The sequence below is a fragment of the Ananas comosus genome, linkage group 3 (genome assembly GCF_001540865.1).
Source record: "Ananas comosus cultivar F153 linkage group 3, ASM154086v1, whole genome shotgun sequence".
Lineage (NCBI taxonomy): Eukaryota > Viridiplantae > Streptophyta > Magnoliopsida > Poales > Bromeliaceae > Ananas > Ananas comosus.
The window spans coordinates 13362868-13380334 of NC_033623.1; the positions used below are offsets into that span (position 1 = coordinate 13362868).

Here is a 17467-nt window from a genome sequence, read left to right on the forward strand (position 1 = left end):
ACTCTCCGACCCAACGGTCGCATATTTTTAAAAAATTCCAACGGCTGCAAGCGTTCCACGAATCCTGTTCCTTGCATTTGGCCCATTTGATATCTCCCTCACAAATATCTTTGCAAAGGATAAGGTGCATATAAAAGGGGCTTCTCAAACATCCCCTCCCTTAAAATCACAACCAATGGCCATACGGAGCTTAGATCTTTCTCAGACTCCTCCCTCTCCCCTCCCACCCAAGAAACCTGCCACCAAAATTCCACCATCAAACTCCCTCCCCCATCTCCTATCCCTCACCTTCTTCACCAAGAAGCAAAGAATCTTCCTCATTAATTGCTCCAATTCTCTTTCTTCGCCTCTTCTCGAAGACCCATCCAGTGATCTCCAAATCGTCCCACTCGCCACCGACGAGCCTAATGGATTCATACGGCGATTATCGGAGAACCCTCAGACTGAATCTCCGGCGTTTGAATACTACCAGAAGGCCAGAGACAACCCGAATTTCCGACCCGATCGGAAAACATTAAATCTTTTGACCAATCGACTGCTCAGGGAAAAGCAATGGAGCTCGATTTCTCGTCTCGCAGAGGATTTCAAGGCTTTCGACGTGTTTCCAGATCAGCGCACTTGCGCTCGACTGGTCAGGAGCTGCATCAAAGCACGAAAGTTCAGGCTCGCCGAGTCTCTGCTCGGAATTCTCCGAACCAAGAGAGGGGCCGCTGCAATCTCCGCCTTCGGCTCCGCAATGTACGGTTACAACAAGCTCCACATGTACAGCAGCACGGTTTCGGTGTTCAATAAAATGAGGGCCGCTGATCTGCATCCCAGCGCACTCTCTTTCCGGTGGATCATGGAAGCGTGTCGAGAAATGGGCGACACCGAAATGGTTCTTTCTCTTCTCCTCGAATACAGATCCACGAAAACAGATGATCCGGCTCTCTCCGTTATAATCTATTTGATCGTGTGTGATTCGTTAGGAAGGTCGGGGAGAGCTTTCGAAGCTCTTCGATACATTAGAGAGATGGAAGAAGAGGGAATGTCTCCGAATTCTTCGATCTACGCATCTCTAATAAGCTCTTTTGCAGGTGTTAAGGAAGCCGAGATAGCGGAAGATCTCTTCCGAGAAGCTCGAGAAAGGGGAATGGTGAGAGACCCAGCAGTCTTTCTGAAGCTAGTGACGATGTACGTGGCAGTCGGGTCGGCGGCGAAAACAGTAGGAATTGTGAAGGAGATGAGGGAGATTGGATTAAAGGTGTCAGATTGCGTATTGTGTGCTGTTGTTAACGGCTTTGTCAAGGAAAGAAGGCTTAGGTCTTCGCTCAGAGCATTTGAGGAATTGATTTCCTTAGGATGCGAGCCGGGCCAAGTTACATATGCCTCAGTAATCAATGTGTATTGCCGCCTCGGACTCGCCCCGAAGGCCGAGGCTTTGTTTTCAGAGATGATGGAGAAGGGTTTCGACAAATGTTTAGTCGCCTACTCTAACATGATTTCGATGTACGGGAAGATGGGAAGAGTATCGGACGCCACGCGACTTTTGGCTACAATGAAACAAAGAGGATGCGAGCCGAATGTTTGGGTGTATAATTCTCTTTTAGACATGCACGGTAGGCTGACGAACTTGAGGCAGGTGGAGAAACTGCGGAAGGAGATGAAGCGAAGGAAGATAACTCCAGATAAGATCAGCTACACGAGTGTAATTGGCGCATACAGCAAAGCAAAGAAGTTAGACGATTCCGTCGGTTTATATCATGAGTTTAGGGACGGCGGGGGAAAAGTCGATAGGGCCTTGGCTGGTATTATGGTTGGAGTCTTTTCGAAGAGTAGTAGGTTTGACGAGTTAATCGAATTGCTGCGGGAGATGAATACGGAGAAAACTGGGCTCGATAGAAGGCTGTATGAGTCCGCCTTGAATAGCCTTCGAGATGCAGGGCTTCAAGTTCATGTGCGGTGGCTCGAGAATAGTTTCGGTTTCAAGGTAGATGAGACTTGACATGCATATTTCGACGCAAGGTTCGATAAATTTTCTCTCGGTATGGTGCCCCGGATCATAAACAGGATCTAGCATGCGATTTTGGGTTAAACAATTACAGCTAAAAAAACCATGAATGGTTATCTGAAAATGCGGAGAACACGACAATGTACTAATGTTCAAAGGAAAGTAAAATCTCAAATACACGCATTGTGGTGATTTTTGATTTTACGACAAACTAAGTAATACCTGCAATTACGAGTTACGGAACTTCTGCAATATATAGGCCTGTAATTTTTCAGATGAGATTCAATACAAAATGTAAGATGGTAACCTGAACTATGGAGCAGAGAATATTATTGCACCATTCTCTATTGAAAGCTTACATTATTACTCTTTAGTTTTGTTTCTGGGTCAGCTTATTGTTACTTTTCGCTTCAAATGTAGATGTATATTATTTGGTAGAGTCATGAAATTATCTTTTTTATATTAGAAGGTTAAAAACACAAAATTTATTTTTGAAGTTCTTGTGTATAATAATATAAAATTGTGAGTGGATTCTGCTGGATGAAACAATAGTGTGTCCAAAGAAACAAAGAAGTGAAAATAGAAAACACCTCAAATCAAATCTTTTTTACCAGGTTCTCCCTCAATCTAGAGTCTAAAAATTTGAGATTTGGTCTAAATTTTTTAAAATTGAAACAAAATTTTAAAATTTCAGCATGAATGAAGAATCAGAAGCTCAGGAGAAGGTCAATTGGTGGGGTAGCTTGGTTTCTGAAAACCACGGCCTGCTTTGGTTTCTAATAAGTGGTATTTCTCGTAGCAAGTTTTTCTTCTCGTTGTAGCTTTCACGAGGCAAAATGTGAGCCTCTTGTTTGGGATATGAAAAATGAGAACAAAATGCAAAAGAAAATAGAAGTCTACGCTTTTATGATGCTAACTGTTCTTGAATCCCTCATTGCTGGAATGCGCTTTTTCTTTTTTCTTTTTGGATCCTTAGAAAAGATGGTATCCTATCTGTTTTATTTATTTTAGTAAAATAAATTTAGTTGATACTATAAAGCAGCTAAATTTCAAACTTTTAGAATGTTATTTGTTGAATACATAAGTATTAAATCATCATTTTTCAAAAATTCCAAATAAATTAAAGATATTTAAAAAAGACATTTAATTTCTGCTATATAATTTAAATTTAAGTTTATTAAAGAATTTCAAGTACAGATATAAAAAAAAAAAAAGTGTTGATCAAGTATAAATCTTAAAATCACTAAATACTCTTATTCTCTTATTATGCATTAAAAACAAGCAGTTATTTTTTGTTATTTAATAATTTTTTCACAATTTAATTTTTTTTTTAATATTAGATAGTTTGTAATATTCGACTTGAATTTAATTTTTTATCGTTTAATTTACCGATCCAATACAACCAGCATTCACATCCAACAGGGATTAATTAGCATCAAAACTAAGAGATCGTTCGTTTCAGAACATAAATAACAACTTAATGTAATTGTTAAAATCGGAACGGCGAAAAATAGATCCAGAAAATAATTTAATGCAAGAAAAGAAAAGATAAGGAAAGAACACACCGATATTTACGTGGTTCGACCAACGGCCTACGTCCACGGGCGAAGACGGAGCAAATAATTTATTAATGTCGAAAAGGCGGAGTACAAAGAAGATCTCTCTCTCAAATTAAGATCCCAAATAAAATATTTGATTGACGCGCATACGCATATAGCATCTTCAAATTAGCACGTCCGTACAATGAGATCCTTCGGCTCGGCTCTCCACATATAAGGTACGGCACCGACGTTGACTTTAATTAATTGAGCATCAATAAGTCTCCTCAGCCCCTCCACCAAAAGCACCGAAACACTAATTAATTAGAGGATTGCCTGTGCTTCACTTCCCGGCTCCTCAATGCTCTGCTCTATATATAATATATATTAGAGCCTTAATTGGAGTCGAATTATTCCAAATTAATTTGAGTTTGACTCAAATTAATATTGCCGTAACCAATGACAGGTTGCCAACTCATTATTTATTCCGGATCTTAATTCTAATCTATTTCAAGCTCCATATATGCCAAATTATATAATCCCAATTAGATTAGGATTTAACTCCAATTTAGATAACTACAAATCTAAACCAAATATAACAGTAATCTTACACATCCTCAATAGCTTGTTAAATTGATAAATACGCAAACTGATCCATAAACAATAGATCAGCAAACACATACATAACTTCCCCCAAAACATTTAGCGGAAAAAAAAAAAAAAAAAAATCCTGTGCACAAACAAAAGCAAAATTAGAACAAGGAGGTATTAGTTAATTATCAATTTTTTTTTTATTTTAAATAAATAAAAATGCTTGACCAGACATGCTTCCGGATCTGTGGGGAGGCAACGGAGGCCTATTAAAACTGTTTCTTTTTGGACCGAGTAGAGAAAAAGTGCTTCTCGAGTGCTTTTTTGTAATGGACTTGGGAGATAATTGCTTGTGGTGACCATCCCAAACACTGCAGTAGCTTTTGCATGATTTGAGCTTCTTCTTACACGGCCTCTCCAGCTTCACAAGATCCTCCAAACTCTTCACATTGGATAGGGAGGTGAAGGATTGGGACTTCCCCTGGAAGTGCTTTGAGAGCCCTCTCCTGTAAATCCCCAGAAGCAATTTCATTAGTTTTGAACCAAATATTATGATCTGCATATAACCCTTGAGAGAGTAGGGAAAAATTACCAAAAAAAAGGAAAAAAAAAAACACCAAACTATGTTCACATCCCCCTTGGTTTAGTTTGTTTGTTATTACGTACTTTATAACCCTACTCTCTAATTTTTCATCTAAAAACAACCAAGTAATGGAATATCTATAATGTTTATTCTACTAATTTTTGCCAAGTTTGATTTTTTTTAGCAACTTTTAATACAATTTTTTTCAATTCTTATTTTAAAAACAGTTTAAAATGTTTCTAAATAATGCTACACCGTACCAGCTATAATATTTTAGAGTTTTTTTTTTTCCTAACTAACATTCAAAATAAAAATTTGAAAATTACTATATGAATTGAAGGTGTAACTTACTTGAAGGGGAGTCGAGTGATCAAAGAAGACATCTCATACAACGGCCCCTGATCTTCGAAATCATCATTCCTCGACGGCGGCGACGCCGACGAATTCAACGAAGAAGTTGCGTCCTCCTCCGTCGACGAATTCGAGCGGCTCGAATCCTCGTCCTCCGAAAAGGAAGACATGGATCCAATATCATCACCGTCGCTGTCAGCCACCATTTCATTCGCCATCCCGTGCTCGCTTTGCGGAAAAAGAGACACCTCCATTAACTACTTATTCTCCCTCTTTGCCCTTTCCCTCGATCCTTTTCTCCTCTCCTCTTTAACTATGCACTTGAGCTCTCTATGATCTAATGCTATTTTATGTGTATATATTCTTATCTTATTAAGGAAAAGGGGAGGGTATAAGAAGAGAAGAGGGAGGTGGTGGTGAGGATAAGTATATATTGGGGGGGAATAAATGGGATTCGGAGTTATCCACCGGGGCTCTCTCTCTCTCTCTTCTTATTTGGTACTAAGGCAGGGGGACAGAGTGGATAAGGCCTCCACATAACTCAACCCCTCCATATCCTACATGTGTAACTCCTACCTTGGCCCAAAATTTAATCCTACAACTTTATTTTATAATATAAAAATGTTTTTCTAATATTTTGTATGGGATGCTAGGAATTCTGGCCTGCCACGGCTGCACCATGTCAGTCTGAATGCCGCACGTTTTGTGCGTGAAATTTTTTTTGCACATAATATTTTTGCCGTATATTTTTCGATGTGACAAATTGAGCTGCTTGTAATAATCTCGCTTAGTAGAATTTTATAGTGCGAAGATAGTTTATTCTCATAAATTGATTGTTTGTGATTGTGCAAAGCAGTTCCAAATATATGATTTTGAAAACTATATGTCTATTTTTTATTTAGAATAAAAAAATAAATTTTTTTTAAGCTTTGATTTATCACAAAATATTACATAGGTATCATACTTAACAAGCCATATAATTCGGATGATGATACGTAATCCGGTGTAAAGTTTAAATTTGGACTAATTTACTTTTGACGGATGCTAATCTAGTGCACCGGGTCCACACAACAATTTTTTCTTTTTTTTTTTTTTTTCTATTTTAAGTATTGGCCGGTTCATTGTTAATAATACAGGATCTTCCAGTATCTTCTCTGTCCCCCACATCCCATGGATTCGGGGCCCACAAATTTCGGAGGTGTATGAAAAAGCAAGATCATTATTCTTTTTTTAAAAAATAAAAACAATATAAATATATTTGTTCCATAAACTATAGAGTGCGTGGTCCTTATCTGATTTTGGTCTCATGTCACCATGTTGTTGAGTAGTACACATAGAAGGGGATAGGATCACTTTGAATTTGTTAACTTTTCATTACCAAAAATGACATAGTTAAATTAGGTCAATGGATTGTAATGATACGATTAGTTAGTTAAATAATTAAAACAAGTTTCACATTTAAAAAAAAAAATTTAATAATTGAATGCTCAAGATTATAATTGGATCTGATAATGTATCAGATATTACTGCTATCTGAATTCAAATTCGAACAAAAATCATTTGTTGACTTTTTGATAATTTACATAAACTAATATTATTAGGTCTAAATTCATATTCAAATTTAAATTTTGTAAAACTATGACAAATAAGATCCCTGTATATATGGATTCCACAATTTTGGCCTTTACTCACTATTAAATACATTATTCTTACAAACAACTTCTACTAATTCAAAATTTAGTGATTAAATTTTATTCATTATCTTGTCTTGTGAATTACAACAATCCCATTGATTTTTTTTTTTTTGGCCTATTAAATACGATCGAGCTTAGAACCCACCAGCTCACTATATAAATTTAGTTTCCTTCTCCAAATAAATAAATTAATAAATAAATAAAGATAATAAAATAATGTTGCAAAAATTTGGTGGTCTACTTCGATTGACTAATATCATGGGCCCCATCATTAAATATTGGATACTGTTTTGTCAAAATGAGTGGTCAAAATTAATCTAAACACAGTTTCTGACGTTCCCATGCACTTGGCCAACGCGGCTAATTGTATGCCACAAATGTGCATCCAAGTAAATCAAAATTGAGAATAGTACTTATATACGCTTTTTATAGATGTGTATGTGTATATTTCACAATCTTATTTTCAAATATTAATTTTTAAATTTTAGTAAAAAAAATTAATAAGATAAATGCGCTAAGTTGAACCATAAAAAAATTTTTAGAAAAGAATAGCACGTTACTCTCTTTATTCATCAAAAGATAAACTAAGCGACAGAAATGAGATATCACAGATCTCCAAGTGGGCGGGAAATAAAAAAAAAAAAAACTACGCTACTGATTACAGCGGTACCGATTTGCTGAGAAAAAATACTTCCAAAAGTTCGTCAATTATTTAATACTGTAAACTGCTACGAATGAGTTCTGTTGGGTATTCGTAAAAAACACACCACACTGTTCCCAACCATAAAAAAGTTACAATGCATAATTTACATCTCAATCATATAGTTATCTAATTTGGCAAATTTAATTATCAGTATCAAAAACATCTCTGTTAGTGATGTTATCCAAATATTTATTCCGGATAAGTTTTCTAAGCTCAATCCAATGATTTCAATATTATAGTTTTATCAGATAATCTTAAAAGAGTATGTACAGTGACTTCTACCTAATATTTTAGGTGTCACATCAATTACTACATTTTTTCGATCAAACTATAATTTTTGCTTCAAAAAATGAGTATTTCTCTATAAACGGCACAAATTTTTATCTTCAAACTTGCATAACTGATTAGATGTTCAATTGATTCTGATTTTTTATTAAATTCGAAAAAAAAATCAACTTCTAAAATGAAGGGTAATTTATTATTTAAGAGAAAATTTTTTAAAACAAGTGCACACGGATCACAGCACCGACCGGTCACTCTTCTTGGACCCGGTTCACAGCTCCGATCGTGAGGCGTTGGAGGCGGACTGGCCACTCTTGGACCCGGTCCACAGCGCGGTTCGGCTTTGACCGGCTCCAAACGGTTCGTTTCCTCCCGCAAAACACCCTTCTTTGTCGGAGAAATATAATAACTATAATAATAATATTTATTGAAATTAATAAAACCCAACGGTTACTTTTTGGGTTTTTTATTTTTATTTTTTTACTTTTTACCTCTTTAATTTATCGTTCTATAAATTTTTTTTTTCCTTTTTGTGTGCATGTGTATGTATGTGTTGAGTCCAAGTAGCTAGCTAGAAGGCCACAGCTAGCTAGATATATGTAGTTGTCTGAACTTTTGTTATGAATTCCAAAGCGGGTTCAACATTCGGAAGCGATGGAGCCACAGATTCTTCCGCCGCAAGGAGGAATTCCAAAAAACCCAAATGTATATTCCCTTCGAAATTTCATATAATATTTTTTTTATCCGATTTATTAATGTTACAATTCCTTAAAAATTGTTTTGTGATGGGTTTTAATTTCGCGAATTGAATTTTGTTGCAATTTTTTTTTTCAAATTTCAAAAAAAGAAAGAGAGGAAATGGCAATGTTAATAGATATAATTTTGATGGTTGATATGGTAACTTGTTATTGATTTCTATAAGTTATAAAAAAGGGGGTGAAAAAAGAAATGTATTAATGATAGATTAGAGGATGTAGGATGTTGTATATTTGGAGTATTTTTTGAAGCTGAGCTTAATTTATTCTGGCATTTATAAAGAACACGGTCGTAATGGCTAAGAAAAATGATCTTCTGTTGTTATATTTTTGATTCGATTATTACCACATAATTCTGCTTCCTATTATCACCTTCAGATTCCAAGTTCACACAGCAAGAGTTGCCAGCTTGTAAACCATTGCTAACTCCAGGAATTGTAAGTCCTACACTGCCTCTACAATGTGATTAATATGATCTTATTAAGATGTTATTTAAGAACTTTACTTTTTTAAATTTTTTTGTCCTTCAATGAACAGGTTATTTCTACCTTTGCTTTAATTGGTATTATCTTCATTCCTATTGGATTGGCCTCCTTGTCGGCATCAGAACATGTATAAATTAATCGAATCCCTTTTCATAATTCAGCGTAATTTTGCATCATATTCGCATATCTGATCCTATGTTTAATATCTAGGTTGTGGAACTTGTAGACCGATATGATGCGGATTGCGTGCCGCAGCATTTGCGTGATGATAAACTGGCTTTCATTCAAAACAGTCAAACTAACAAAACTTGTACTCGAAGATTAATTGTAAGACCTGGTTTTTTTTCTTTTCTTTTCTTTTTTCGGTTTCTATAGATGTTATGCAGCTTGTTGTTCTGAAGAGTTTTGTCTTAATTGACTGGTAAAAGTAACATACAGGTGCCGAAGCAGATGTCGAGTCCCATCCAAGTTTATTATCAGCTCGATAACTTTTACCAGAATCATCGCCGGTATGTGAAATGTAGTAAGAGATTTATCGTGCGAGCTTACAATCTCTGCCTAGATAGTTCATCTTATTTACGATGTTTTGATTTTGTATTTGTCAACTATTCAACTCAAAATGAAGGGAATAAGATATAATGGCTAGTGTTTTTATTTCATCTATTAAGAATATTTAGAATTCTTTGAATTTCCGTCTGTGCTATACCTTCAAATTACCATAACTTGAAGTGTGTCGAAGCTAAACAGTGATTCTTTGTCTTGTAGATATGTGAAAAGCCGCAGCGATAAGCAACTGAAGAGTAAATCGAGCGAACGGGAAACGAAAACTTGCGAACCAGAAGGCACCACCGGGGATGGGTTAGCAATTGTTCCCTGTGGTCTCATTGCTTGGAGCTTGTTCAATGATACATACAGTTTCTCGGCAAATAGTAAGTCTCTGCAGGTTAATAAGAAGGATATAGCTTGGCAGAGCGATAAGAAGCACAAATTCGGGAGCGATGTTTATCCCAAGAATTTCCAGAGCGGGGGTCTGATTGGCGGTGCCACCCTTAATGCTAGCATACCTGTAAACTCTCTGTCTTTATTCTATTTCACTTAATAACCTGAAATGTCAGTTGCTTTGTTAGATTTCCACTTTTGAGATTCTTGCACATAAATAATTACCAGAAAAGTTATTTGTTACATATAGATTTCACTGCAAAATCTGAATTTTCGTGTATAATTTGTTTCAGTTAAGTGAGCAGGAGGATCTCATTGTGTGGATGCGAACAGCTGCACTTCCAACTTTCAGGAAACTCTACGGAAGAATTGAGGTGGATCTCGAAGCGAATGAGGAAATTACTGTAGTTATACAGAACAACTACAACACGTATAGTTTTGGCGGAAAGAAGAAACTTGTTCTTTCCACGACATCTTGGATAGGCGGAAAGAACAATTTCCTCGGCGTAGCATATCTTACAGTCGGTGGCCTGTGCTTATTTCTTGCAATGGGCTTCATACTTTTGTATGTCTTTAAGCCTAGGTGAGCTTCTTATTGCCCTATTAATTGATTCAACTAATTTTGTCTGCTTAGATTTGCTATTTCATAAATTTGGCTATGTGTTGTCCACATATTGCACTATATGATACCTTGTCCTAATTACTGTAGTAATTTATTGCAGCAATTTGATATCGTGGCTGTACTGTGGCTTGTCTTTACGCCTATAAATGATGAGTAATGTTACGCAGTTCTACATCAAAATGATGATAAGTTAACACTGTGATTTAGGTGGTCAAATTTGTAGATTCAATAACTTGTTAGTTATTGAATTGGACATAAAATTCCAGCTGTATTTGGGTGTAATATCTACCTTCCTGACTTAAACATTCCTGGGTACTGCAATTAGCTATGAGAGAGACTTATGTCACTTGGTATCATGATGTAGCAGCATTGAACAATTGGCACTACTGTGAAAGAAGTTGAATTCACAGTAGTGGTTATGTATCTTTCTCCTCTGTTGAAATACGAGAGCAGAGAAACTTCGACGCTCTATCTACTGTGATCCATAGGACAATGCTGATTTACTTGTAAACCTAGTATTTTAAGAAAAGGTTAATTGAACTGTGTATGCAAAGAACTTTATGAGTGGTTTCTCAATAATTTGACAGGTGTGTTATTAAAAGAAATCACAGTTTAGTGCTTTCTCTTTTCGGATTTCTGTACAATTATTTCGGTTATCTTCTTTGGTTTCTGGTGCAGGACGCTCGGCGATCCATCATACTTATCATGGAACAGAAATGCCGCAGGTTATTCGAATTAGAATCGTCAGGCCATTCAATTCGCGGTGCTTTACTGTCAGCTAAGACTATATCCTTTTCTTTTTCGATAGTCAAGAAGTAGAAGTATTCTATTTATTAATTCTGCTTGTACCGAATATTTTGGTCCTATATATATATAAGTATTTTTTATTTCCGATATTCTTGACTACTGCAATAATAGGAGAGTTGGTTAGAATTATAAATGGTATTGGTATCAGAAGAATTCTGAAGTACATTGAGGGGACCTGGTGGATTGCTATATAAATGTGCACCGGAAAAAGCCGAATCTTTTAATTACTATATCTCAACAACTTAGTTATTACTTAGAAATGACTCTTTGGCTTATGAGTTTTGATCAAGGATTTTTTGTGGCCCGTCCCTCCACTTCTTAGAACTCCTTGGGTATTGAGATAGAATACAATATGTTTTCTTTTTCATTTCGTTTTCTCACAACAATCCCACACTCCATCTAGGCACTTTATCATTAGAATACCATTGGTTTAGCCTGAATACTGATACTTTATGAGACGCTGGGATTTAAGTTGTATTGGTACTTCACTATGATCTTTTGCTTTTATACTTTGCTCTATACATACTCAGTTAGACAAAGGGTTAAAAAGAAAAAAAAAAAGGAATCAGAAAAGTGCATATTTCACAAAAGATAAATTACACATATATAAATATTAAATTTGTTAGGCACATGTAGCAGTACGATACCTCTCTGTCATTGGCTATAACTTACAGATATTCCTTCTATAATTTAAGTTAAATCATGTTTTACCGTATCAATAACCTCTACAATGACCAAGATAAATGTCATGATCTATATTATGTTTGATTTGACTTGATGAATTTGGGAAAAGAGAATTACTGTTAGTGGGCAAGAGCAAAAGGAGCTGTGAAGAAGGCCCACTTCCCATACAAAAGCATGCTAACAAACCCCCTCTTTCTCACTCCAGGAAACCAGATATTGTTCTCCTGATCACTCTTCTTCCAGTTCTTCACCTGCTTCAGTTCATTTGAACATGCACCTTCTTTTTCCTCTTTCATCTGGTTTTCCTTTAAGGATGCTTGCTCCATAGAAATGGCTTGTTCTGATACATCCCCAAGATAAACACATGAATTCAATATAACTGTACTAACTACTTGTAGCATCCCACTCATTGTTTCATTACCTAAGGACCTTTTGCATGGCTTCATAGATATCTTTTCCCCATTGATCTTGTCTCTCATGAATGCTTTGAACTTGCTAAAGACCGAAACCCTGCTTCTACCTTTCTCAATCGTCTCAACCAGTACATTATCTCTTGCCATCGGATTCATGTGGAAACTAACCTTCTTCGAAGGCTCGATCTGATGAAAGTGCGTTTCAGCAACGCCGCCTCTCGATATAAACAAGCCATGCTTGACATCGACCTTCTCGTAAAAGTCGAAAGTTGGCGCGTTGGCGTAGGCTTCGCAGTGATGTTCCTCTTGGGACGCTCCAAGAGGATTTATGCCGATGAAACCAACAGTGAAATCGTCAGGTTGAGACTGTGAGAAGATGGGTTTGTCGTCGATGTCGCCTAACTCAGTTGAATTGGTCAGGTGAACGGCTTCTCCTGCAATCTAGCTCTGAGTTAACCAAACGATCTAGTACCGCAAATTAACAGTGATACAAACTAGACTCCAAGAGATAATTATCAATTTACACCTACAAATCTTCTAGCTTGTTATTTATATTTATTCGTGTAAAATTAAATTTCTGTGCAATTAAATAAAATGGTGCATGACCAACTTTATTTTTTAATAGGGGTACATTTATATGCAAACAGGTCACTTTGCAAGAGTGTATATATGCATAAAACTCCAAAATATATACCTTCAGTGCCACTTGCATCTAATGGGTAATTTGTGGTGCTCTCTGTTGGATTGCTTTGTTCTTCTTCTAGGATTATCTGTTTGAAAACCAAAAAAGGTAAGTTCGTTTTCCGTTAAATAGTGTCGAAATCTGTAATTTTCCGTTAGGTGTATTCTTATACCTCAGGTAAGTTATTGTTCAACATCTTGACCCCTCTTAGGTTTTCTATTTTCTTCTTTTCTTCCTTGAATTCCTCTTCCAAATCGCTGATCTCTATCAACCTCCCAGAATCATCTTCTTCACATTGTTTACCGATTAATCTCGTAGAGCCCGCAATCTCGATCTGAGGGAACTGCAACGCCTCGTTCCTTTTATCAAGTTCTAATAGAGAGGCGTAATCCTCAAAGTGAGAAGTGTTTCCGTGCCACATGTCAGTGTAGCTGGAGTTGTTGATCAGCTCCTGAGAGGCGGATGCTACGGATAAAATCTCTTGCAGTATGTCCACCTCGTTATGGTTATGATCTCGAAGCATAGCTGTGTGGAGGCCGACCTTCGAGTCCATGAGATCGACCGGGGGGAAGTCCTCCACCTCCAATGGGGGCAAAGATAGCCTGTGCTGAAGCCTTGCACATTCCAATGCCACATCCACCTGTACATCGCAAAGAACATGAGCAACCGCTGCATCATAGACTCGGTAAGAGCGTGTTTGCCCAGACCGGAGCTTCTGTAAAAGTGTTATTTACGTAACAGAAAGTGTTATTTACGTAGAGTGGTTGAAAATAACATCTTTTTTGCCGCAGCAAAATCAGAAGTTTCAAATTGAGGTTTCAGAGCTCATAAGCTAGATTGTTTCTTCTTATTTCCACAGTAAAAGCCGTCAAGTTTTTACTTGTGCTAGTTTTGAGAGTAAGGAGGTATTTACCTTTGATGGTAAGTAAGAGTAGCTAAAAGGATCACATAATAAGCCTGTAGCATTGAGGGCCTCCTCAGGGAGAAAATTCATCCACTTGCCATTCCCTGCCACACTCGAACCCTGAATCATGTCCGACGAGCCGGTCTCCACAGGGAAAGAGAAGCTGCAGCTCTCCAAGTCCTCCCCTCTTCCATCGGAAGAGACATCGAGAGTTGGCGAATGATCGTTAGCTCTCCATTGTGAGTGCTCCTCATAAGGAGCACCATAGTGCTCAATGATCTTAGGGCCCGGCGCGCTCTTCTTGAACACTCGACATAGAGCATATGCATCCTAGATCAAGCACCACAACACTCGAATGTTCTCAATAGCATGCAGCAATAAAATGAAGAAGAAATTAAGTGTTGATACAGAATGCATGCGGTGGTCGTATTAATTTTGTGTAGTGCACAATGCAATTAGCTATCAAATTTCTTCTGGAAGAGTGGGGAATGATGTAGGGTTGTACCTGTAAACCAGTGGCGCTCTCACATTCCTTCTCGTCGAGGCGATACTCGTGCATGACCCAGTCGGTGCGCGAGCCATGGGGTGCGCGGCCTCGGTAGTAAACGAGGGTCTTCTTCATGCCCACCGCGCGTTTCTGGGAGTTCACCTTCCGGTCCTTCCCGGTGGCCTTCCAATATCCGGCCCTCGTCGCGCGGTTCGTCCTCGAGCCGTTCGGATACTTGCGGTCCCGCGGGCTGAAGAAGTACCACTCCAGGTCCTTGCTTGGTAGAAAGGATTTCTCTGGCAAAAGTTTAGCTTGCAAGATTCAGTTTTTAGAAGACACAGATCAGCGATGACTCCATTGAGAAAGTGTAAAGATATTAAAAGATCGATTAAACTTAATTGTATAACTGGTTTTATACATGGCCAAGCGAATTTGATGAGCGAAAACCTAAAGTTCCAAGTTTTGGAATAGTTAAATATTTCTTGGAAGCTTGTAATTAATAAGGGTATAATCATTAGAACCAACACATTTTCCATCAAACCCTAAAAATGCCCCACAACAAGTAGGAAAACTAAAGTGGGACCACATTCTTTTCAACCTATATATATGCTTCTCTTCGAAACCATGCAGCTTCTTTCTTCTATTACTTTCTTTATTGATATCAAAATCAATTTGTACTTTTTTTTTTTCCTATAAACTTTTATCTACTTATTATGTTGGTTGCACTCTTAAGCCTCTAATATACATGGGCACGAAATTTAGAGCAGCAGGGAGGTTCAGGATATATAAAGGTGATGGAAATAAAGCCAAGGGTAGGCAATAAATAAAGCTAAAGGAGAAGGGAGGCCGTAGAGGGGATGCTCCTATACCTATCATCTACATAGTGAAAGTCCCTGAAATAGCCTTTAGCTTTTGGCTCAGTTATTGAAAAAAATAAAATAAAAGAAAATTTTCCCTTCTCAAGGAGATCAAAGGGCCTTATATATTTTTCTCCAACATGATAATGTGGCTTTTTCCAGTCAATGGAATTTTTTTTCTTTCGGTTCTGAAAATTAAGGTTCCTCTTTACCATGCAAAGCTCTCTCTCTCTCTCTCTCTCTCTCTCTCTCTCTCTCTCANTCTCTCTCTCTCTCTCTCTCTCTCTCTCTCTCTCTCTTTCTCTCTCTCTCTCTCTCTCTCACACACACACACACGCATAAAAATTTCAGAGGATTCTTTGTTTTTTGGACAATAGTCGGTTTAAAAGGCATTTTAATCATGTTCAGTAACAAAGGGACATTTTTTATGTTTAGCTTGAAATTCTGTTTGATTAAATGCACCAATATTTTCGTCTAAAAAAAAAGAGAAAAAACTAAACGCACCAATGTGTGAAATATTGTTTGCATCTCTACATCTACGAGATTAATTCGTTTGGGAGCAAAAGGCCAAAAATTTAATAACTATTTTTTTGTTATTGCTTCGTTGTTTTCTTAAAGAGACGAGTTTGGAATCTAACCAGCAATGACAAGGATAGAAAAAATTAATTACCAAATATGAACCTTAAAACACATCACATCTGAGTTTTTTTTTTAAAAAAAAAAATTAAAATAAAACCAAATGAGGGCTTAACTTATCATTAATTATTGTTTTGTGCAAGCAATAGCGAGATATGGGGGAGAGAATAGGGTATAGTAGCAAGGAATTAACGTATAACAACTGGGATGGGTGAAGTGTGATTCAAGGCAAGTTAATTTTTGTAAGTTCTTTCTCCAAGAGGCCTGTGGACACTGGGCTTGACGTAATCGTAGAATTTAATAGAATTAGAAGCTACGTATACACATTATATATAAATATAAATATATATATTCTTTCTCTATGAGGAGAATATAGTAAAATGCAAGCCAAGTATTGCACATGTTATCCCTTGCTTAGAGACCAACCAATGAATACAACAATCCCAATTCCCCTAAAACAATGCATCAGTACCATTATATTTTTTTTGTTTTTTTTTTTAATTTCTGAGAGGAAAAGTAATGTAAACATTAGTATCTTATCTTTTTTGAACATGAAGGCACTCCCATATTAATTAGCACTATAGTTGATATTAATTTGTAAACAAAAGGAAAAAGTAATAATAATCAAGTTATAATGTGGCATTGCATGGTGATGTTGTTAGCTAGACACAGTTTGCTTCTTTCATGCACGTAGACAATAATATATTATGCTACATAATCAAAAATCATATGGTGCAACTAATGGAAATGTAGATGACCGAGGGAAAGAAAAAAGAGAAAAAAAAAAAAAAAGAAAAAAAGAAGAGAGAAGAAGATACCGGGTAGATCCCAGGGTTCGCATTTGTAGAGATCGACCTCGGGGATGATCTCCAGTTCGATCTTACGGCCATTGATCTTCCTCTTGAGATAGTATATGATGAGTTCTTCGTCGGTCGGGTGGAACCGAAAGCCGGGCGGCAGGCTCACTGGCGCCATTTTGTCTATGAACCCTCTATAAACCTCTAAAACTTGCGCGCGAATTATAGGCTATAACACAGACCTCTCGCTATTCTGATCGAAAATAAAGAACAAACGGGGAGAACTGCGCGCGTATAAGATCACTAGACAAGTTCCTGAAAACAAATAATTGAAACCAAATTTTTAGTGGAGAGAGAGAGAGAGAGAGAGAGAGAGAGAGAGAGAGAGAGAGAGGGGACCTTCTCTATGGTGTGAACAATGAGATGCGGAATGAGGAGGAGAGGAAAGGGGGAGGTGCGCAAACCTTCTCCACGGCTTTATAGCGAGGCAGGAAGAGTTTCTTTTTTGTTTTTATCTATAAATATAAAAAATAAATAAATCTACTGGGTGGGAGATTCTTGTCACCGTTCAGAAGAAGCTCTTGGGGCTTTTTGGCTTTTGCTTTTTATTATTATTATTATTATTATTATTATTATTATTATTACGCTATTAATTAATAATAATAAT

General features: G+C 37.0%; 4 protein-coding genes across 5 annotated transcripts; 2 read left to right on the forward strand and 2 right to left on the reverse strand.

The window, feature by feature from the left end:
• Window positions 176-1984, forward strand: LOC109707843 (pentatricopeptide repeat-containing protein At5g13770, chloroplastic-like). The gene has a single exon (XM_020229370.1). The coding sequence runs from the start codon at window positions 176-178 to the stop codon at window positions 1982-1984; it is 1809 nt and encodes a 602-aa protein (XP_020084959.1).
• On the reverse strand, window positions 4131-5611 carry LOC109707028. Its single transcript, XM_020228071.1, has 2 exons — window positions 5054-5611; window positions 4131-4625 (listed from the first exon to the last, which is right to left on the reverse strand). The coding sequence occupies exons 1-2, from the start codon at window positions 5305-5307 to the stop codon at window positions 4325-4327; spliced, it is 555 nt and encodes a 184-aa protein (XP_020083660.1). The 5' UTR covers window positions 5308-5611; the 3' UTR covers window positions 4131-4324.
• LOC109707027 (ALA-interacting subunit 3-like) lies at window positions 8353-11424 on the forward strand. The gene is made up of 8 exons (XM_020228070.1): window positions 8353-8437; window positions 8866-8924; window positions 9025-9099; window positions 9183-9299; window positions 9411-9481; window positions 9738-10038; window positions 10205-10494; window positions 11212-11424. The coding sequence occupies exons 1-8, from the start codon at window positions 8353-8355 to the stop codon at window positions 11270-11272; spliced, it is 1059 nt and encodes a 352-aa protein (XP_020083659.1). The 3' UTR covers window positions 11273-11424.
• On the reverse strand, window positions 11921-17239 carry LOC109707026 (NAC domain-containing protein 86-like). 2 transcript variants are annotated; one of them, XM_020228068.1, is made up of 8 exons: window positions 17200-17239; window positions 16822-17115; window positions 14529-14806; window positions 14033-14353; window positions 13292-13759; window positions 13132-13207; window positions 12446-12871; window positions 11921-12364 (listed from the first exon to the last, which is right to left on the reverse strand). In XM_020228068.1, exons 2-8 carry the CDS (start codon window positions 16976-16978, stop codon window positions 12144-12146), a joined length of 1947 nt encoding a protein of 648 aa, XP_020083657.1. In that variant the 5' UTR covers window positions 16979-17115; window positions 17200-17239; the 3' UTR covers window positions 11921-12143. The 2 variants fall into 2 exon arrangements, with proteins under 2 accessions (XP_020083657.1, XP_020083656.1); XM_020228067.1 differs by having other exon boundaries at window positions 11921-12871.